Source organism: Aquila chrysaetos, chromosome 24 (assembly GCF_900496995.4).
Source record: "Aquila chrysaetos chrysaetos chromosome 24, bAquChr1.4, whole genome shotgun sequence".
NCBI classification, from domain to species: domain Eukaryota; kingdom Metazoa; phylum Chordata; class Aves; order Accipitriformes; family Accipitridae; genus Aquila; species Aquila chrysaetos.
In genome coordinates this window covers 1,447,243-1,468,774 of record NC_044027.1, presented here as the reverse complement: position 1 = coordinate 1,468,774, position 21,532 = coordinate 1,447,243, and the positions used below count along the sequence as shown (strand labels likewise).

The window sequence follows — 21,532 nt, the reverse complement described above, 5'->3', positions numbered from 1 at the left end:
GCTTTTCTTTGTAGGTGGAGAACCGTGACTCAGTGGTGAATCTTGGTTTCAAGAGATCATACAATACTTCACCATTCAGTTTCAACGAACCAGAAAAAAACAGTGGGAATTTCCCTTCTCCTTTCCATTGTGAACACTACGGATAGCCCAGCATCCTGGTTTTGGAAAGGCTGACTTGCTCAGCTCAATCCTGTGCCAAGACTTTGGAACCACACAAAATTTTGAAAACCTTCACGCACAGAGAAAATGTATTTCTGCATTTTTCTTGGAAAGTTTGCCTTGCAAGGTACCACGTGCAAGACAAATCTTTCAGGCTTCATTCACCACTGAGATGTAGCCGCTCAGAGGTAACACTTAGCAGGAGTTTGTCAGCACATAATAAAATCTTTCTGGCAATAAGCAAAAGACAATAGGTGACACTCAAAGGTTAACGTTTTCCTTGTGGGATAGCACTGCAATGGTGGATTTTAGGTGGGTTCAGTTAGTTGTACCTGACCATCTTTGATATGCAAAACAAGGGACAGCCGCTTCTGTAATAATACCTACTACCATGTCGGTTTTTCCTGCTGTATAAAAACCTGCAACAGTATGGCCAATTTGGTGAGCAACCGGGAAGAGACACAGAGAGACGTTGGGCTGAACTCCCAGCCAAAGTATGAGGGATCTTTGATCTCTCCTCAGATGGGTCAGCACAAAAGGTGCCGCTCATCCTCCCTGCGTTCCTCCTGTCCACATGTCCATCCTGCCTGGTGGCAGGGAAATTTAAGGATGCTTCAGGTTTGCTTTCTTTGTGGTCTGATGCTCGGGGAGCTTTGGAAGCAGACGCCAGCCGTGATGCTGCACACTCACCCGCGCCGTCTGGGACAGAGGGCTGGGAGCAGCCCTGGGCAGAGCTTTGCTCTTCTAGGCCCGCTGTAGGGACACTGGGGATTGCCCAACCCACAAGAGGGGTCTTAGGGCAGGTCAGGGCTGGGGTATTTAAAACAATGGAGCGATGAGGCAAGATGACTAGGCCAGGGCTGCTCCAGCGTGGGCGAAGGATCTAGTCTTGCCTCCAGTTTCATTGAAGTTGGTCCTCTCGCACCCGGCAGCTGTGCCTGCCTGCACCCTGCTGCCTTTGTTACAGCCTCTGCTGCCTTCACAGAGTGGTAACACAGATGCCAAACAAATGAGTCTTCCCAGCCCTCTGCAGGGTTTGGTTTTTTGTTTGGTTTTTTTTTTCTTGAGTTTCTACCAGCCTCTGCTGAAGCATGTGGCAGCATGTTGTATTAGTGAACTGATGGGAAATAAGCTGTCTTTTTCCACGCTCTTGGCTGGGAAACTCCACAGCTTTTGAGCTGTATAGGTGATAATCTAGGGATAGCTCATTAGGCAGGATATGTAATCAGACGTTAGCTGTTTGCAACTAATCATCCAAAGTGTTCGCTCTGACATATGTAAAGCATTGATCCTAACCCTTCAGGCAGCCAAATAGCACCAAGCTCTTTATTGTAGCGTTTTCTAGATATCATTCTTTTTATCTTTAGTTCTCTCTGCTTATATTTACCTCTACCTGCATTTGTTTTTCCAAATCAAATGAAAAAATCCTTTGGCCAATAAAACTGTACTTCATGAAGTGACATCTTACTGGCTGAGAGACAGCAGCTCTTTCGGTACAGTCTGCAGGGCACACTTGTTGGACAATGAGAGCATATGCTGAGGGAATTTCATACCAGAAGCTATAGGATTTACTTTATTTCAGTGCCAAATCAACATCAGTACTATTTATCAACACGATTGTATGTCGTGATACCTGCAATAGCAGCAGCTAGGCTTTGTAACCCACGTCTCTTGCAGTCCTTTGTTCCTGGCTGGAAAAGATTGTAGTCATCAAAACAAAGGGGAACCATTTTCTCTCTTGGGAACAGATCACTAAGTTCCCATAAGGCAAAACAAAATTATGCAATGAGGCAAGACAATGTCCTGGGCATGTGGAGTCTTGTGTGCTCTCAGCGCTCACATTCCAGCATGCAGCCTCGGTGCAGGAGAGCAGTACAAAATGGTGGAAGGCTTCACACCAGCACCTGCAAATCTCCCCAGCTGTGCAGCAGGAAAAAGTGCGATGAGCCCTCTCCACCCCTGTCCCAGCAGCAGCACCTCTTCTTCTTGAAAGCTGTTTGTGACCCAGAGACAACTCATGCCCTCACCAGATATTAGCCAAGATGATTCAAAAAATATTATTGAGGGAAAAAAGCTATTTCTTTACATGGTATACATAACTGAGAGTGGGAAAATGGAGACTGCAACAGAACTATTTTATAAATAGCACAGTGACTGTGGCTGCCAAAGACTTCTTTCTAGTAGGTCTAGCTAAGAGACAAATGCTGGGGGGTAGATCCAGTATAACTTTTTTTGATGAGCCAGACCTCAAGCTGCTCTGCTGCAGACAAGTGGTCTTAGACTCAGGGGCTGAAGCATTTACAAAAGGAAGGATTGAGTTTATTAATCGTGTTGCATTCTTCTAGGCACAAAGATAGACAAACAGGATTCCCCTACATTATTAAATAAAAATATACCTTTTCCCTGAAAGAGAACAGCCTTAACCTTTCTGGCAACTCCTCCAGTCCTCCCCATCAACCTCCATACTTCTGCTGTACTGCCTATATCCTCTTCTTGCTTAAAGCTCTTAAGTGAAACCATACATTGCCTGGGTATCCTTATGTACAGAAGTGCAAAGTTATACTATACTCCTGCTAGTCTGGGTATGTATATATACATGCACATGCAATACTACTGATGGGTTACTTACACATGTGAGTAGATTCAGAACAAACCTTATTCTTACAGGGGAGTAAAAATCACTGTACTGTTCTGCAGTATCAAATTTTAGACTGATTCTTAACTGGTGTTCTTCCATGTGAGACACTCTTCTTTCCAAAACAATGGGGAAAAAAAAATTCCAAAAAAGTGAACAGCTTCAATCCTTCTGGGCCTTTACATTATTGTAATTGGGAGTCTATTGTTTCCTATTAATGCTGCTCTAATCCTCTTAAAGGAAGAATCCTATCTGGATGTCAGGCTGGCTCAGACACCTTTATAGCTACAGGTCATTTCTTTACAGCTGACACATGTAACGGTTGGATTCAGAACACCTGGTATGATATGGATAAAAGCTGGTGGCTCCAGTAAGAAAAGAAAAGACCAGTAGGTTGTCTGCAGAGAGGAGGGTTTGATCTCTGGTGGTAGATGGCTTTGAGCTCTCTGCTACCAGGCTGTGGTGAGCAGCTGCAGAACAGAAAGAGGCTGGGGTAGAGCTTTATGTTGTGTCTGTAATAAAAGTGGTAAGCAGTATTCAGTGGGAAGGGTAAGTAGGAGGAGTATTTCAATGGATAAAGGCCCAAATGGTGGAAGGGGAAGAAGGAGAACTCAATACTTCAAAAAATAGGGAAATAAAATGTTCCTGTTATTTTTTAACTGAGAGTTTTAAGAGTGAATTGTGAAAATGAGAGAAATATGCATATTTGTATCTATCTGCATTTATTGGTTCTCTCAATCACTTTATATAGAGTAAAGCCTATAGTAGGCATTCAATTAACTTTATGCATTAGCAGTTTTTTTTCAGGGGAGTGGTGTCAGTTGTGTGTGCTTGTTTTTTCAGGATTTGCTCTCTGTAATTGTTGTTTGTTACTGTGCCCTATTTCACTGAACCATTGAGTATCCTCCACGAGCAGGTAATGAATGCCAGTATTGAAAAACTAATGTTAGGGAAGTTCACTTACAATCACTTTTTGTTTCTAGAAAAACTACAGTAAAGTGAGTGGGGTTGTACTTTGTGTGTAAATGGAACCTTGGCTCCTAAATTATTTGATGTGAAGGTATTAATGTGCAGAAGGACCCTGAGCCTCTGGTGTCTGCTCCTAAATAGGGCACAGCTCAGAGCATCTGAAGGTCTCTGACTTGTAGGTCAGAATCTCCTAATGATCTTAGTTATTTTTATACATGCCTGATACCACATGTTATACTGCCCTAATGCAGAGAAGCAACTCTACAATCACCAAGTGAGCACACAAAACTGTGGCGGTGAAAACTGTAGGAGAGAAAGAGGAAGAAGAAAGTAAAACACACGAAAAAAGGTGAAATAGCAAGACACAATATTAACATCAAATAAAAGCGCAAGACAGTGAGAAGAAAAAGAACAAAAAAAAAAAAGCAAATAAAGGTGATAAAAGGACAATACAAGCAAAGGACTTTGGCAGTGTTTTCCTTTTGTTCCTTCTTTGTTTAATCTTGCTTTACGGAGTAAAATGGGACAACAGTTCACCAATGCCGAAGGGGAGCAAGCAGAGATTGATGTTGCAGAATTGCAGGAATGGTATAAGAAATTTGTGGTTGAATGTCCCAGTGGGACCCTCTTCATGCACGAATTCAAGCGGTTCTTCGGGGTCCAGGATAACCGTGAAGCAGCAGAGTATATTGAAAACATGTTCAGAGCCTTCGATAAGAATGGGGTAAGTGGTGAGGAGTTTTTGCAACTATTTGTCTAATAATTTTCATGTCTGTCTTCTGTAATTTGGAGGTGGTTTGGTGCAGTTCCCACCCTTGTTGCCATGCTTCATGAGACTAAGGTAAGGGCGATGGACCTGCTAGGGCAGGAGGAGCAGCGTATGCTGCACTACTTTGTATGGGCTGGTATGGATTTATCTTCTCATAAATCTGTACACAAATTAAGGACAGAATGTCCCCTTAAGGGACTAAGGTTGAATTAAAAAGTTGAAATTTAGGCAGTCACATTTTAAGACAGTATTTTTGAAAGATCCTCAAATTGCCAAGGCTGCTACATGGAAAAAAAATACTTATCTGTTATGATACAGGGGGAATTATAGTGGAGGAAAGTCCTACTCAGACTTGCTATACATTGGAGGAAATGCATATATATTGTATGAACAGGTGGCATGTAACAAAATATTGATTTTAGCTGCTCAAAAGTGAAGGAATGCTGAACAATTCAGACATTCTGGTTTTGATTCCCTTTGCTGTATTTGTCATCAGACACCTGGGAAAAGTGGGCTTTCTGGTTTAGTAGCAGTTCATGCATACCCATGTATTGGTGCAAACCATAGCCTAATCCTAGCCTGTGATGTTTCAGATACTCAAAAAAAAGTCGTATGGTTGGCTTTCTCGTCTTGAAATGGGTAAGCAGTGCTTGCCAAACAGTTCAATTTTTTTCCTGAAGCTCTTGATCATATTCAAAGTATGGGGTTGTTTGTTGCTGTGTATCAATACAGGAAAAGGGGAGACAAGTCTGTCATCTCTCAGCTATACCAATTTCCCTTAAGCTCCCTTTGAAATCAGTGGCAAAATCATATTAAGGTGGCAATAAAGGTCAGTTTGTGAGAAAGGATAAAAAAAGCTTTGGAAGATGTGGGCAGGTCAGAGACTTCTCTCAGAATTTGAAGTTGGCAAAACCTAAATTCCTGCAGAAAACTGAAGGTCTGGGTCCAAATTGTGTTATGAAAGCTGTGCAGAAAGGATTGCAGAGCAAAAGGTGTGCATAAAAGGTGAAGTCCCGTTCCTAGTTTATAGGAGTTTTCCTAATAAGACTGAAAATCTGTTTTTAAGGGATGCTGGTACTTGCATATATTAAAAACACTAAATTAGGCCTGGGTTCATGTTTTTGCTTCAATATGCCCATGGTATATAATCAGTTGAGCAGGACCTAACAATCTAAAGGATTATTAGTAATATGGTAAGAAAATAAAAACAATGCCTCAATTGTCTTTTTGTGCTTGCTGGCCTCCGAGGTCCAGGAGTAGCAGGTTTTTCTCAGTTCCTGCAGAACATTTCAGTGCCTGCAGCAGAGTGTGCCGGGCAGGAGATGCAGAGCCCAGATCTTCCAGGGGGTTTTGCTAACTGGGTTGGGAGGGCTGTAAAGCTTAGCCCTGGGGATGGTGTTGATCTGCATGAGGACCATTTGCTGGGGGCTGCCAAGGGAGCCCTGCATCCCTTCCCTGTCTGAAGTTTTTAGGAGGATGAACACCTGATGTAAATCCTTTATTGTGGGTGTTCTTGCTGCCTCCTTCTGAACTGTGGCATTTTCATTGTCATGGTCTTCCTCAGATGAAACAAGATCAAACAAGGGGGAGGGATGGAAAAAAGGGGTAATGGTTGGATGTTAGTCTCAGTGGTGAAGCAGCTGAGGTCATTGAGAATGGCGATCCCTGCCCAAAAAGTCAACACCACACTGATCTTCATCTGCCTCCCTATCCTCCATGTAATTTGTGGTGTTTGGGAGTATTTAAATTGCTTATTTTTAGACTCGTGGTGGGTGTCCCCTCTTATTGCAATGTAGGAGCATTGCTTTGCTCTTCACTGTCACACTCCTCATGAACTCATCCTTGGTGCAGAAGGGTATGGCTGTGCTTACTGATGGTCTTGAACAGGCACAGATCTGTAAAGTGGCAAATAGATAGCTGTCCCATCGATTATCTTTTTGGCAGTTATGCAGGTTTTGTAAGCAGTTTTCTATCAACTACACCCAGTTAAGTGTCATTCAGCTGCTGCTTTTCTGTTTCTACAGGATAATACCATTGATTTTCTGGAATACGTAGCGGCCTTGAATCTTGTTTTACGAGGAAAACTGGAACACAAGCTGAGGTGGACGTTCAAAGTATATGACAAGGATGGGAATGGCTGCATAGACAAACCTGAGCTGCTGGAAATTGTTGAGGTAAGTAGGCATTGCCTAATCACTTATTTAAGCAATCTCTGTTCTTTGGCAATTTAATGATGTATATGGGTTTTGTGATAGATAATCAGGTTTCAAGGCAGCTGTGGACAGTGATGAGGTGAAAATGCCTGACCTTGGTGAAAGGGTTATGTGCTCAGTGGTTTGGTGGAGCCTGCTGGGGTGGCTAAGGGATCAGTTACACCCACTGTGGGCAGCCTGGCCCCTGCTGCTGCTGCTGAAGCTGTCCAGAAATGCAGCATCTGGGTGCTTTTGTGGAGTTCCTGTATCTCTGCTCTGCCTTTCCTTTCAACCTTTTTATGCTGAGATTCATTGCACTGGCGGGTGGAAGAGGGTTTCACCCCATGCCCCTTACAGGAGCCAAGTTTCCTGTCTGAGTAGCTGGTGAGAATATGCCGAGAGGCACAAATTAGTACAGGAATCCCTTTTGTAATTATTCCTTTCTGGGTTTCTGTTATGTTCTGCATTTAGCTTTAATTAGTGACTGTGTGAAGGTGTGAGAGGAGGCATGGGGCTTAGCAGACAGTCAGGCACAGCATACCTGAGTTCTCACTTTAGGTAAATACCTTGGTGACTGTGCTAGAGTCACCCCTGCACCACAGGTGCTGTTACCCTTGCACAGCAGTACTTGTGAGGCTTAATCAATGGTTATCAAACATTTTAGGGTCTTGGGTGAAATGCAGTATCAAGAAAACATCAGAAATTGAATCTGTGGAAAGCAGGTCCTTTTGGCTGGAAAGTGTGACCGGCCTTTTACCTGTAGCACCAGAAGCAGGTGTGGGAGCATCTGAGGAGCTTGTCTGGGGCAGGCTCAATTATAGTTTTGAGGTCAGCCAGGAATTGGCCAGAGCTGTGTTAGGCCCTTGCTAATCCCCTCTCTGGGAAGACTTCAGACAAACCCTTCAGCCTAAGGAGTAAAGTTAATAATGAACAGGCGGTTGTCATGGGAGGAATAGATAAAATCTGCCCCTTTCCAGTGACAAAGTGGAACAGAAACTATGGGTCAAAATATGTGCTAATACAGGTTTGATCTTGCAGCTTCGGCACAAGTTCCCTGGGAGAGAGAGGGCTGGGTAAGTCCAGATGTGCCTGGGTTCAGATGTTAGGAAAAAAAAAATCATACTCAAAAGTCAGATGACTCTCCCATCTGTGAAACTCTTGCCTTGTTCTTTGCAAAGGAACCCTGAGGTCTGACCAATATATGTAAGGAAAATAGGAGGGCAGCAGCTTCAAAGAGCAAATGAAGTAATCTGCAGTGTGTGTGAGCATAAGGTCAGAGGTTTCATTAAAGGTCTGAGGCTGTTGAGTGGCAGATCTTTCTAGAAAGGTTAAAACCGCAGCCTTTGTAAAAGACCTTTACACTGTTGGGAAGATAGTGGAGTTCACTGCTTTTCATTTTCTTCTCCTAATCTGTGAACTTCTTTTCAGTCTATCTACAAGCTGAAGAAAGTGTGTCGGTCAGAGGTGGAAGAGAGGACCCCATTGCTCACACCAGAGGAGGTTGTGGACAGGATATTTCAGTTAGTGGATGAGAATGGGGATGGTAAGTGATCGGTGGCTCAGATTGCAGTCATTTGTAATGAGAAGTTATCTGTACTGGGCAGGCTAGCTTTAATTACATCTATCAAGAAATCACTTAGGACCATTATGTAACTCATATTAGACACATTGGGTTTGGTTCTGGTCTGTTTCTTAGAACCGAGAATAACTTGATGCAGCAGGATGAAATAATTTTCATTGTTATTTTAATGTAAAATACAAAGGGGTCACTATTCTGTCTGGATTTTGATGCCACAGAGATCTCATCCTCTGAAAACACCCAGTAGCCAGAGTGCAGGTCCCAGTCCCAGCACAAATAGCCTGTGTAAAGACAGTGGCTCCAGTCAAATTGGAGCTTGCAGGATCAGACTTGCAATCCTCCTGGAGGAGCATGTGTAAGCTAATGCAACATTTCATGTTAGCCGACGGGGATGGGGTAGGTGTGAATGCGTTGGGTTACAGCGTGGTGGTTTGTCTTTCGGCTAGCTGGCCTAAACTACATGGGGAAATTAAGTATAGCTTTTGTCTTATTAGCATATTTTTCTGAAACGTAGATGGCTTTTACTTCCTGCCTTCTTGTCTTATCTGTCCTGTTTTGTCTCCCTATCTTGTGTCCTCATCTCCTACACAGGGCAGTTGTCTCTTGATGAGTTCATTGATGGGGCCAGGAAAGACAAGTGGGTGATGAAGATGTTGCAAATGGATGTAAACCCTGGGGGATGGATCTCTGAGCAGAGGAGAAAGAGTGCTTTGTTTTGAGAAAATTCAGTTTTGATACAGCTGAAAATGTGATGCTGACTACAACTGTGGCTCTCTTACTCTAGGGTGGTAGTGACTTTCCTTTTTAATACAATCTCAGCATCCAGATGAAAACTTCAGTGGTTTAAGAAGCCATATCTCAATCTAAACCCCATGTGCTGCATACTGCTGGTACCCAGAGTCTATATTTGGCCCATGAATAAGTCTTTCTCTGGACACAATATGGTGTTTGCCAGCTCTGGTTTTTGGTTACACCCCAAGGAACAAACTTTTTGTGGCTTCCTGCAGTGGATCCTGGGCAGGGTTTTAGTGTGATGACAGGATCGGGAAGTGAGAAATCCTGACACAGTGGTACTGTCTCCAGTGCAGACTAGTGTTCGCATCATTCATGCCTGCAGAGATACAAACACATCAAACCCAAAGAGGTGCTCTGGCAGGCTTTATACATTCAGGGGGTCTGTATGCATATTTAGTAGACAGTACTACTGCTAATGTAAAATTATTGAACACCAACATACCGCTATCAAAAATGAGAGTTGGATTATAAGCGGTAGCCAAGACAGTACACAGACTTGAGGAAAACATAATGTGTGGGCTGGAGAGGTGGAGCAGTAAATCCTTGCATCTCCCTCCTGTGGACCAGAGTCTGCTCCTTCTACCTGTTCAGAGACCTGGGCTTCTGTGAGGCTGGAAAAAGGCTGTTTCCAAACACTGAGCAGCAGTAGAAATTGTACCTCTTCTTGGCAGCCACATATAGAGGACAGTTTTGCACAAGAGTGATTCTGTTCCTTTTGAGCCTGTTTCTTACTGAATCATCACTCTAGAACAGCTTTTCCTGCCCTGTGAAGACTGAATGAGCTCGGGGAGCTCCAGGACTTTCACTGCACTGGGAGAAGTTTTGTGTGGAGGGGGAGATAAGGGAAGAGCAGAGTTTTGCTTGGCAGCATCTCTGCAATGAGAGGATTAGCGCTGCTTTATTGGCAGGACCACAGAATGGAACAAGTGACAAAATCAGAGTGAGTTACTGAAGTAGTACAGTGGTTTTACACTGGACTTAATTTAGCCACAGACTATAGAAATAAAATTTGCACAGGTTGTAGGCTGAGCTCTGCTATTCTAACCCATATTCCTACATATACATGTATATGGAAAGAGAATTTGGGTTGAACCACGATTTTGGTTCACCATTATTGGATTTATTGGTTTATTTGCAAGAAAATTTTCCCCAGGAAAATAACACGTGTTTCTCTGTTTTATTTTAATTTTCCCATGGGATCAGTGGGCCAGGTCATACCCAATGAAAAGATTTGTAATCCCTTTTTTGTGGCCTTTAATTGTGAATGTAGTATCTTTCATTAGTTGATTAGTTTGCTGGTTTGTGGTCTTGTCAATTTAACCAATGTTTAAATTCAGGAACATGAGGAAGTATTCAGGATAAGATACAATCAGTGCTAGAGTTCAAATGCATATACATTTCCACTTCTAAATAGCCTTTCGAAGAGTTCTCTGTAAATGCACACTAGCTTGTGGCATGTTTACTTATCAGAGCTGATTAGGCTTCTAGTTTATGCTGCTGTAAGGCAGCTGTTTAAAGCTCATTCAAGTCAATAGTTTCAGCCAAAGATCTGAAAGAAAAAAAAAAAAAATCTTACTTCTGACTTGAGGGCCTGGAAGAAAAGATTCACTTTACTGATTTTCCAACTTGTGGACAAATGTTTTGATGGGAGGATACAAATCTCGAATTCCTTAAATTTCAGCATCTCAAACAACATAACACACTCTGCTTCTTGCACAATTTTTAAGTGGATGTTTAGTTACTATAGTTGTGTACTGCAGGTTTACTTAAATGCTTTAAATTCTCTTATTCTGTTCACCTGGTCAGGTCAGGCATGGAAGAAGCTGTTTGGTGTCCCCCCCACCAGCAGTCCTCTGCTGGGGTGGTAGAGGGCATCCTAACACTGAGCACTTGTACAGCTCTTGGTAGAAATTTTGTAACATATGAATTTAATAAAGAAAGATTTATTAAAATTCTATCTGTTTTGTGGTATTTATTTTTCATTTAGAATGAAGGTGAAGACCTGTGTAAGCACCTGAGTATCTGACCAAAACTGTAGTCTTGGAGACTGACACAATGAATTTAAGGGAGGTGTTAAGTGTAAGAGCTAACCTGGATAAGACACATATAAGGCAGAGATGGGGATGCTATTGCAGATGCAGAGTAGGAAAGGAGTCTCTTTTGTTTAACTTCTATGCAATGACAGTGAAAAGCATAAATGTATCATTTAAAAAAAAAAAAAAATCTCTCCATGGAATTTGAAGTAGGTGGTTAGAATACAGTGAACTGACAGTGCTGCAATGAGATGGCCCCTGCCAGGACTGAAACAGGAACCTCGAAGAATTTAGGGCCTAGTGTTGGGCTTGGCAGCTGGATGGTTCCACCTCCTCTGGCCTGAGCAGACTTAGGATGGTAACGGTGCATGTGGTGGGTAATGCTTGTGTTAGTGCTGGCATAACCCAGTGGAAAATTGTTCCTCTTATCAATTGTGTAATCTTTTGTCAAGGTGCTTTAGTCTTAGTCCTATTTTTATATCCATAGGTATAAATGCTTTGATCTCCTCCCAAACTCAATTCAACATTCACATCAAGCTGTTGATGTCAGACACTTTGCATAATCCATTTTTCCAGACTTACAGCCCAGCTAGAATTGGATTTGACTGATCGGATTTATTTTTGGTCTAAATTGGGAAACAGGATGGCTTGGAAAAGGCAAATGCTTGTGATTTTTCTGAGCTGCTACCATCTGCTCTGATGTTTGATGCCCCTGAAGTTGGGTAGGGTTGAAGGTGAAATAATCAGGTTAAAAAGCTGAAGGTGAGGTTCTTGTTGAAAGGAGCTGATGGGGAGAGGCCCCAGAGAACAGGAGCCAGGGAGGCATCACATCCTAAAATACTCTGGAAGGTGCGTTCCTGGGGCAAGTGCTGAGCAGCAGAAATAATGAGGCTGAGAAGGGAAGAGGACAATTACATCTAACTATGCTTAGCCATGCTCTTTATTTGTCTATACACCTGATGTTCTGAGAGGTGAGGTTCACCCATGGGTAGCTGGGGTTCGGTGGCTGCCCAGAGGAAAGGTTTGTGTCCAGGTCATTCCCAAAGCACCCATGGTGCAGCTTCCCCTTGAAAATGTCATGTTGAAAAACAGAGTGGCCATGCCAGGATTCACACAGCCCTGTGCTGACTGCTCTAGGGACTTTTTGTGGTCTCCCCATACTCATCCTTTCCTCACAGTGCTCGTGGTCAGCTCTGGCAGTATGGGAAAATACTCTTCTTTCTTTTCTCTTCCTCCTCTTCAAAGGAAAGCGCACCTCAGAAGTTTAGAAAGTATCTCAAACACGTTACCCTTAAAAACCCCGTATTTAAGGTAATCTAATGGTGTTCTGGGATCTGATGCGCCGTACGCTGTGCTGCAGGGCAGCCGCATCCCCTGGGGATGAGGGACCTTTAGAAGCATCTGGCTGAGAACCTGTTTTGTCTCATTTCTTCGCCTTTCAGGCCTCACGCCCTAACTTAGCACGGGGATGCAAAGGGAAATATTTTTGCAATTTGCCACCGTCCGTTCCCGGGCTCATCACCTCGCTTCTGTTTGATTTTGCTGCCTGGAGAGCCCACCGGCTCCGTTCCCGGCGGGTTCCCGGGATTCCCGAGCGCTGCTCCTCCGCAAGACCCAGCCGTCGCCGCCGGGCGAGCCCGTCCCGGTTCCCGCCGCAGAGGGCACTGCGGGGACGGGGACCGCCACCGGGACCGGGACCGGGACCGGGCAGCCCCGGCTCCCCGCGGGGAGCGGCTACCGCCGGGGGCGGCGGGGCTCCGGGCCGGGCTCTCCTGCGGCGGAGACCGTAGCAAGGGCTGAAGCCCTGCTCCACATCCTCCAAAACCGGGCTGGGAATCCCGGGGAGCCCCGCTGGCGGCAGGACGTGGGTGCGGAGCCCACCCGAGACCCTCCCAACCCCAGGTGGGTCCACGCAGTTCGGATTTCTGCGTCTCTCAAAAGGCAGGCGTGCACTGCGCCTTTTACGGCCTTTTGGCAGCTAAACCCCGCTGAGATAAACGGCGTGGTGCTGCAGAAAGCCGCTTGCTGGGTGGTTTTAGCGTAGCCGCAATTCTTCCGAACAAACCTGGCTCCAGGGACTTGTCCCAGGTCACCGCAAAGGGGGGGGCAGAGCTGGGACCTGCCGCACGACCATCCGGCCTCAGAGGCCCATCGCCCCTCTGATGGCAGCTCCCCCAAAAAGCCATTCCCATGCTCCCTGGAGGGGTTGTGCTGCCCCTCATTCACCAGTGACATTGTCACAAGAGTGAGCAATGCGTCTGTGGCTGGCACCTGAACAGCCACCACTATTTTGAAATAAATTAATTACGCCTGAGTTAGGGCAAAGAGAGTCACAATATTAGTTTTTAATTATTTTTAATTTGCTTTCTTAGAGGCTGAAAAAACATCCTTTGGAGAGAGACGCTGAGGTTCGAAAGGTGCCTCCGGCCAGCCGGCTGTTCTGAGACAGCCCTTTTAGAATAACTTTGTCTTTATAAATAGAAATTGGGCTTGTCAGGGCTGCTTTTTGCAGCTTCTTGGGCTTGCAGAGGAGAGAGAGGCTGAAGGAAGCATGGGTGGGACTGAACGTGTCTCTGCGGAAGAAGTGTGCACAGAAAGCCCACGCTGAACTCGGCTCCCTCCTTGCTGCTGTTGTAAAGGTGAAGTGCAGTAAGTTTTGTGCTGGTCATTTGTGGGGGGGTTAATTTTGCTGCAAAGAGGAGTATTACACATTGAGTAAACAGCTCAGCCTGGCTCTAATAAGATGGTTGCAGCCTGCTCTCTCTCTCACTGGTGTAAGTGGGGTGCCTGGACAAGCTGGCCTGTCAAAGGGTTCCTCTCCGTGGCCTTTTGGTTTGTGTGCCTGTCCAACACCACCAGATCCCGAACCAGGCTGCCGGGGGCAGCTGCCGGCGGGGCCGTGGCCGTGCATCCCGCGCTTGCTGCCTGTCTGGGCGGAAAACGGGCAGGAGGGAGCTATGGGGCTGCCACACGTGGCCCAGAAAGCAGCAGGGAGGAAAGCAGGAGGTGCCTAGAAATGTCGGTGGGTAAAGCAGAGCTCCAGAAGAAAGAGTTGTAGGACTACCCAGGGCGTGAGGTTTTATTAAAGTACGCTTGCTCAATGCAGGTGAGGTTCAGAAGAGCAGGCAGCACCGCAGGATGCAAGAACCCAGGAGCAGCCCCTTTTCTACGCTGATTCTGAAGAAAACAGACCTCTCCCCACACTTGTGCTGTTCTTGCAAAAGAACTATTTTAACGAAGGCAAACCAAAGGCTTCCGCACTTGCAGAACGTGAGACAGTTAATCTGTCCTGCTGGAAACAGAATGATTGATTGAAAGAGAGAAAAAGCACAACTGGAAATAATCTTGTAAAATATCTTTATTAGTTCACTATAAGATTGGAAGTACAAAAGCTTGCAGGTAAAACACTGTCAAGTGAAAAAGATGCTAGGAAAAATGGTCAGAAAGTTGCTTATGAATTGCAAGCATTCAGTGCTAAATAACAAGTCTTTCAGCTAGGCAAGAAATCCTTCCTGGTGTCCTGTATTGCCTCGCCACACCTGAAACTTGCTCCCATCAGATGAGGAAACTCCTCTCCAGGAGCAGCCAAGGCGCAGCCCCGGCTCGGCACGGGGACGGCGGACGGTGCGGGGGCGAGGCCGCTGCTCTCGCAGCCTCCCTTGTGCGTGTGCTCGGTCCTGGGTACAGCCCCTCTCGTGGCACTGGTAATTAGCACCGGCTGACGAGGTTGCTGTGCCCAGGATGCTCTAATAAGGGGTGACTGGGTTTTATTCCACAGGGGGCAGTACTTGAGCCCACTGTACTGTGGAGGTGATGGTACCCACTGCCTGCTCAGGAATACTCGGGTACTTGCGGATGCTCGTGGCGCGGACACTGCGTCTAGCCTGTCTCTAGCAGCACACCCCTCCGAACTGCATGCAGACGATTCGCTGCCGTTGTAGTTAAAACCACCTGATGCTCGAGGGTGCCACAGAGTGTAACTTGCAGGAGAGTTTAAGTTTGTTGTAGAGGTGATAAGACATGCAGGAATATTCCTACAAACATGCAAGACTTTTCCCTCTCAGGTTACTGCCATTGCAGCCCTTCCAGACATTTCAAGGAGAAACATGCCCTTAAAGTTCAGATAGTTGTTCAAAAAAGGCACCGTTCTATGTTTTTAATGCTTTTAAACAAAGAAAAGCCACTGCATTCACCGCTCCCCTTTTTCTAGCTCATAGATGTTTTTGTCTTACATTATCACTAGTGATTGCTAACAGAATAATAACAAATCAAAGAACAAATGACCAAACCCACTGATCTCGTGCTCTGGAAATACATACGGAAAGAGAAGGTTCAGGTCTGCTTTCTAGGTTTTGTACGTGTGTCCTTTGGGGACTTCCCTCACCGGGGCCAAGTGCCGGGCAGCCCTGGGGTTCGTCCCCCGCAGCGGCTGCAGATGCTGGTGTTGGCCACTGCCTCGGTGGGAATTTTGAGGCTCTGTTGGTGCGTTACCTAACTGCATCGTGTGGTGCCGCTCCCCCTTCCCGGGGAGGCGAGAGTCTACCCCCTCTCTGCTCAGCAGCAACATCCAGAGGCCCCCGCAGAGCGAAGGGCCCCGTGGCCCCGTTGGCAGTCCTGGGGGTGGTCGTGTGCCTCCAGTGTGACGAGCTGCCATGGCAGCACCCCCTCTTCACAGCAGCCCTTCCTCTCACCAGGGCAGTGCCCGGTGAGCCCCGGGCTCCCCCGAACCATCTGCCGGGGGAGCGGCACCTTCGGAGCAGATCCCGGTCCCTGCGCTAGCGGGATAGTCTATCGCTGGTCACACTAGCGCTGGGACAGCTCACCAGCTCCCACAACCACGACCCGATTTGTTTTAATAATGCGAGGGGGTAAAAGTAGAGACGAAGGGAAGGCGTCCCGGGAGCCTACTGGGCAGCCTCTGCCTCCTGCTCCGGCTCGTGAGGGTTCTTCCCATCGTTCTGGATCAACTGGACGATGTGTGTCAGGTCCAGGCTGCGGGTGAGGATCTCGAGCAGCACTTCATCCTTTTGCACGCCCTCCATGAACTCTTCCAGGGAGAGCTCGCCTGCAACGGCATGTTCAGAAAAGGTCTGTTAAATCCAGCAGCCCTTCTCCTCCCTCCGCCACCAGCCTCAGAGCCGCCCCCCAGGAGCTGCACGGACCATAAACCAGGGCCCTCCCGGACGTCCCGGGTCTGTGTATCGCCCACCCCAAACCCCATCACAGCTAAACCCCGTGCAGATCCCCACCCTGCCAGTATGACGAGGGGCACTTTGCAGTGTCCCCTCGGGCTGGCTGCAGCCCGTGGAGGGCACGGGGAGGTAAACCGTCACGGAGAGCCGCTGTCTGCCAGCTCTCCTCATGTTCTGGGGTTTTAGGACATCCAGCATCTGGAATTGCTCTGCCAGACTGAACTGCAGGTAAGGGGGAAAGTGGGAGCAGTACTTGGCATTGCATAAGAAAATTCCTCACCATCTCCATTTATATCAATTTTGTCAAACACCATGTTTGTGAATTCCTCAGCCGTCATTGTTTCGTTGCACCGGTTGATAGCTCGAATAGCCTGGAGGGAAAGAAGGGCATGGAGGACCATTACTGAGCGTTGTACAGATTTGTGTATCCATCAGTACAAGTGGCTAAGTGACCGGACATGAGAGCCCAAACTTTTTTGCAAGGAGTTAGGTTCTGAAAGGAGTAAGTCTTTTCTAAAACACTGGAGATTAAAATAATTTAAAAAGGAAATCAATGCATTAAAAGATTAAGTGGGCATACTGGGATAATCCAGGAGCCATTCACCTCTGAAAATCCTTAGATTAAATTCAAGTGCTTATCTCAGCGCAGGTTTCAGTGGATGTGGTTAAACAACCTGCAATGAGAAGACAAGGGGTTCCTGCGTGTCGGAGCGTGCAGGTGCCGTGGGGGGTGTGGGGTGCTCGAAACAGGTCCGGCGAGGGAGGCCAGCCTGGTGGGAGGACTGGCAGAGGACAAGCAGCAGGTTTGGCCAGTGCCTACTAATTTACCAGGGAGTTGTCTTTTGGGTTGGAATATTCCTGTAACAACTTTTCTGTCTACCTGTGTCTAATGACTGTAGTCTGTGATAGAAATGGAAAAAGCTGAGCCCACTCACTTTGATGATGTTCAGCAATTCTCCCCGGTCAATGCAGCCGTTCCCGTCCACATCGTAGAGCTTGAAATACCATCGCAGCTTCTGATCCACCTTCCCTTTCAGGACCAGACTCAGAGCTGCCACATACTCCATAAAATCTATGTAGCCATCCTAAAAGCAGAAGGTTAGAAGCTAGATGAGATGAAAAGCAAAAAGTCAGGCAGTAAGTGATTCTCCTGGTCACTTTTGGAAGTCCCCACTGGAAGACTTCAGCATGTGGCCACCACCTTCAGAGCAGGGGCTTGGGGAGTGCAGCAGGGTGCGGGTTCCCCACACACCCACCAGTTAAAGCCAGTGCACCATATGGTGAGGGCTCCACGTTCATTTATGCAGAGATATGAATGAACTCAGTGTGTGTACCTGGCTTGGGGACTAACGAAGCCTCAAAATCTAGCCTGTGCTAAAGAAGCCTCTTCTTGCAAAGCAGTGGTAATTCAGAGGTCAAAGAGGAACAGGCTTATGCAGATGAACCCTGATGGATTACCTAACCTTATCCTGTCTGCGCACACCTATAGCTCTTTTCTGCTGCAAAGCGGTCTCGCACGCAAACTTCTAGGAGAGGAATGAACTCAAACTCAGGAATGACCCCAGCACGTTGCTGACATCTCGGGCTGGAAAGGCGCTGCTCTGTCCCTGTGCCATTTGTGTATCTGCTTGACATTTGGTCACGTCAAAAGCACAAACAGTTTTATCTTTGACTTTCCTCCCAGGTGTTTGCCCGCCACCAGCTCACGCCGCAGCGTTGGAGACGTTCAGCTGGGCCCGCCGACGGCTCTCCGGCCAGGGTTATGGAACCAGTGCAAAGCTGGGCTGGGCTGAGCTCATGTGCCACCACCCTGCCTGCAGACGCTGCCCCGTGATGTTCACAGCTTCTAGGAAGTTTGCTAGAACACGTGGTGCTCGCCACAGAGCATTTTGATGGCACATACCATTGAGATACAAAGCGCTTTGAAGGCAAATGGTACGTACTATAAACCACGGAAAGTCTTTGGGAGGGAATAAGCCAGGGTTTTGTCAATGAACAAAGCCACCGCGCCACGGGGCAGGTTCAAGAAGAGATCATCTGCTTTATCCCACTGCTGCAAGAGCCAGATTAGGTATAAATAGCTACTGAGCCCCATTCCCAGCAGGATTTCCTGTGCATCAATTCCCTTTTCAGGCATGCATTCAAACACAGGGCAGTGAGCAAGGTAAAGGCCAAGGCACAAACAAAATACCTAAAGGATTTAGGGCCTAAATTGTATTATTTTCAGTGGGATTAAGCCCACTAAGCCCTTCGAGTTGCCATAAAATATATTCCTCATCTCGCATGAGGTGCAATTTCAAATCATTTGCAAGCAAAGGAGGGTGTTGTTTCCTCTCAGAGACACAGCATCCATCTGCTTCTCTGGCACGGCTCCCGAGCTGGGCAGACAGTGCTCCCCAACGCGTGCAGGCGCTCCGGGACTGCCCCGCGCCGGGGGTCCGGCACAGCGACAGCCCGAGGCGCAAAGCCGCTCCGCAGGGAGCAAAGGGCCCGAGCTCCTTACCGTACGGGACTGAGCACATGTAATAAAATCAATGAAACTGTAATCCATTTATAATTTGAAACAATAGAAAAACAAACCCGATCTGTTCTGTAAACCATAGCTCATGCCACGCTGCGTGGCTCAGGAACTCGCTGTTTCTGCATGAATGCAGCGCTTGTTCTCACGCTGCTCGCTTGTTCCTTACTGTCACAACATTCGATATTTAAGGATTAAAGGGCACTTCATTTTAAAGGGATCACAGACTACCAGATAAAACCCCACAATTTTAATAATTTAAAACTAAAATAATTTAAAACTAAATCAATACTGGGAGAAGTCTATTTTCTTCCAGATTTTTTGCTGACATTTTTTGCTTACATAACTGATTTTACAATTTATGAGGCCGTAGAGAATCGGACCGTATATACTTAGATATACATCTATATTGCATACACCCAAATATACCACACCCGATCGCACGCAGGGAGCCGAGCACGGCCGATCCCGGCACAGGCTGAGCGGGAAGAACAATATTTACCTTATTAAAGTCAAACGTCTCAAACATTTGCTCAACGTATTTGTTCGCTGCCGGACTCAGGTTTTTCAAGCCAAAAAACTGTTTGAACTCATACAGGGTGAGCTGGCCAGAAGGACACTCCGTCATGAACTTCTTATACCACTGGTGGCACTCGGTAGTGCTCAGCTCCTCCACGGATTTCCCGTCCATGTTCCCCATCTCCACGCCGAGTGCTGGTCACTTTGCAACCAAAAAGGGATGTTTTCTGCAATCTGAGGGCTTTCTTTTAAATTCTGCTTCTTGCCTTTAAAGTCCAAATGTCACCAGCGCTGCAGGGATCACAGTATCAGGAAAAAACAAATTGCCTTGTGTGTGGGCTGTACCGATTCAGTGGTGATGGATGCAAAAGACACCTCTGCCCAGGAAAACTCAAAAGCACAAAACCCTCTTTGGACAAGAGGGTGACATTTAAGTACCCAGCAAATCCCTCCCCAGCCAATGAGGCTCGGGGGGGGGGTGTGATGGGCTCCTGCCAGGCATTAAGATTTCAGGGTTAAAATAGAAAGGAGGTAAAACGGGGAAGTCTTGCAGATTACAGCCCCAGCAGGAGATTATGAGGGTGGAATTTTCTCCATGATGGTGTAATCTCCTAATCCACTTCATTTATGATTTTGTGTGGGCTCACATGAGCAGTAACTTTTGCACCAAAAATCAGAGTAAGAAAAACAAAAGAAAACCACTCGGAAGTCTCTGTGCTTTACTGTCTTTTTGGTCTCCCTTCACCTTACTCTGGCTGGAGGATTTCCAGACGGGGCTGTCAATTTGAGCCTGAAATTCAGGGAGGTGGAAGTACCATTTCAGCTCCTATAAGAGATGCTATATGAGGGTAAATTTGGTGTGCTGAGACAAACATAGAAACATAATTGCTTTGAATGGTAGAGCTTTAAGTGCTTTAAATACAGACACCAGATGCTATGATGATCTCTCCTGCGGAAGTTCCCTCTCCACCCAGCTGCTGGGTGCCCGTGTCCATTCTCTCTGGTCCTGCCAGTTGAGTGTTTCTTCCACAGAATCACCCCACCTGCGGCACGTCCCGGAGCGTGTCCTGGCCGCTGTGCTACCAGAACTTGTCTGACGCCAGTGGAGTTGAACGCAGCTTCTATTTTCATTTATGATGAATTACCATGAAAAATTCTCCATGTGATTATGACCAAAACCAATGTTGTTTTTACTCTGATGCACAGCATTCAGAGAAGGACTGGGAGATAAAAAAGTGTATCCTCAGAAAGTAGCATGGGCCAGATCCTCCACTAGTAATGAAATGGATGTGACTACTGGATCTCTACCCGCAGAGAGTCTGTCCTGTAACACTTACTTTTTTATACCTGACAACTTTAAGACAAAGAGCCCGACGTTTATGTGTTGCAGAGTTTGGTATTGCTTCTGCACTGAAGCAAATTAGGAACAACTCCGCTAAAGCAGGTGGCATTACACAAGCGTAAAACAGTTATTTAAAAGGCATTAGATTGAGGAACGCTAATTGGATGTGCCAATCCTGCACTCGCCAGCAGCAGCAGGCACAGGTCCCCGCTGTGCACAGCACCTGTGAGCAAGGTGAGCCTTCAGTGGGTGCCCTGGGCTCTGACCCACCCACCAAAGGGGACAGGGCTGGGATAGCCTGTCCCAAAGCACAGAGAGGGGTTGCAATATTGAGGCATTCATTAATAGTAGAAAAGTTGCATATTAAACGTGGATACAAGCTCACCAAGTATTTTAAGAAGTACTTGCTAATGGTGCATCCAGTTCTCCAGAACGGGCAGTGCAAAAGCTGAACCATCTTGTGCTACCTTCTGGAGAAGAGCTGCAGGGACGTGCCGCCTGAATTTCAGCTCCAATTACTATCTCATTTCTGAGTGCCACAAATGAAACATGCTTTTCCATTCACGAAGAACAATACTTTGCCTGTGTCTAGGAAAGCCTAGTGAAAGAAGATGTCCTTTCAAAGAAGGAGCAGAATTTAGGCTCAGATGAAGAAGCTGGTGAAACCTTCCCAGGTTTTGCAGTGTATTCTAAGGCCAGGCTTGTGCAGATGTGCCTGGCTGGGTGGCCATGCATGCAGTGCCATGTGCTGCTGACACCCAGTGCCTCTGTGTAGGCAGGTGGCAATAAATGACAGGACAAGTTGGACCGGGTTTTTAGAGCAAAATCCA

At 46.5% G+C, this 21,532-nt stretch overlaps 2 protein-coding genes across 3 annotated transcripts; one reads left to right on the top strand and one right to left on the bottom strand.

Moving 5' to 3' along the window:
• Window positions 1-1,079: 1,079 nt before the first annotated feature.
• LOC115334962 (guanylyl cyclase-activating protein 1) lies at window positions 1,080-19,777 on the bottom strand. 2 transcript variants are annotated; one of them, XR_003921318.1, is made up of 6 exons: window positions 19,344-19,777; window positions 17,259-17,408; window positions 16,604-16,694; window positions 15,823-16,196; window positions 13,097-13,099; window positions 1,080-1,091 (listed from the first exon to the last, which is right to left on the bottom strand). XR_003921318.1 is itself a non-coding variant. In XM_029999938.1 (4 exons), exons 1-4 carry the CDS (start codon window positions 19,539-19,541, stop codon window positions 16,036-16,038), a joined length of 600 nt encoding a protein of 199 aa, XP_029855798.1. In that variant the 5' UTR covers window positions 19,542-19,777; the 3' UTR covers window positions 14,472-16,035. The 2 variants fall into 2 exon arrangements, 1 of the variants encoding a protein (XP_029855798.1); XM_029999938.1 differs by lacking the exons at window positions 1,080-1,091; window positions 13,097-13,099 and having other exon boundaries at window positions 14,472-16,196.
• On the top strand, window positions 3,102-11,050 carry GUCA1B (guanylate cyclase activator 1B). Its single transcript, XM_029999939.2, has 5 exons — window positions 3,102-3,164; window positions 3,778-4,487; window positions 6,557-6,706; window positions 8,153-8,267; window positions 8,895-11,050. Exons 2-5 carry the CDS (start codon window positions 4,284-4,286, stop codon window positions 9,020-9,022), a joined length of 597 nt encoding a protein of 198 aa, XP_029855799.1. The 5' UTR covers window positions 3,102-3,164; window positions 3,778-4,283; the 3' UTR covers window positions 9,023-11,050.
• Window positions 19,778-21,532: the final 1,755 nt, after the last annotated feature.

Excerpts from the sequence above, each read along its gene's own strand:
- GUCA1B (XM_029999939.2), top strand. The coding sequence starts at position 4,284 with ATGGGACAACAGTTCACCAATGCCGAAGGGGAGCAAGCAGAGATTGAT. Across the intron at positions 4,488-6,556 it reads GAGCCTTCGATAAGAATGGG|GATAATACCATTGATTTTCT; the intron begins GTAAGTGGTGAG and ends CTGTTTCTACAG. Across the intron at positions 8,268-8,894 it reads AGTGGATGAGAATGGGGATG|GGCAGTTGTCTCTTGATGAG; the intron begins GTAAGTGATCGG and ends TCTCCTACACAG.
- LOC115334962 (XM_029999938.1), bottom strand. The coding sequence starts at position 19,541 with ATGGGGAACATGGACGGGAAATCCGTGGAGGAGCTGAGCACTACCGAG. Across the intron at positions 17,409-19,343 it reads AGACGTTTGACTTTAATAAG|GATGGCTACATAGATTTTAT; the intron begins GTAAATATTGTT and ends TTCTGCTTTTAG. Across the intron at positions 16,695-17,258 it reads AATTGCTGAACATCATCAAA|GCTATTCGAGCTATCAACCG; the intron begins GTGAGTGGGCTC and ends CTTTCCCTCCAG.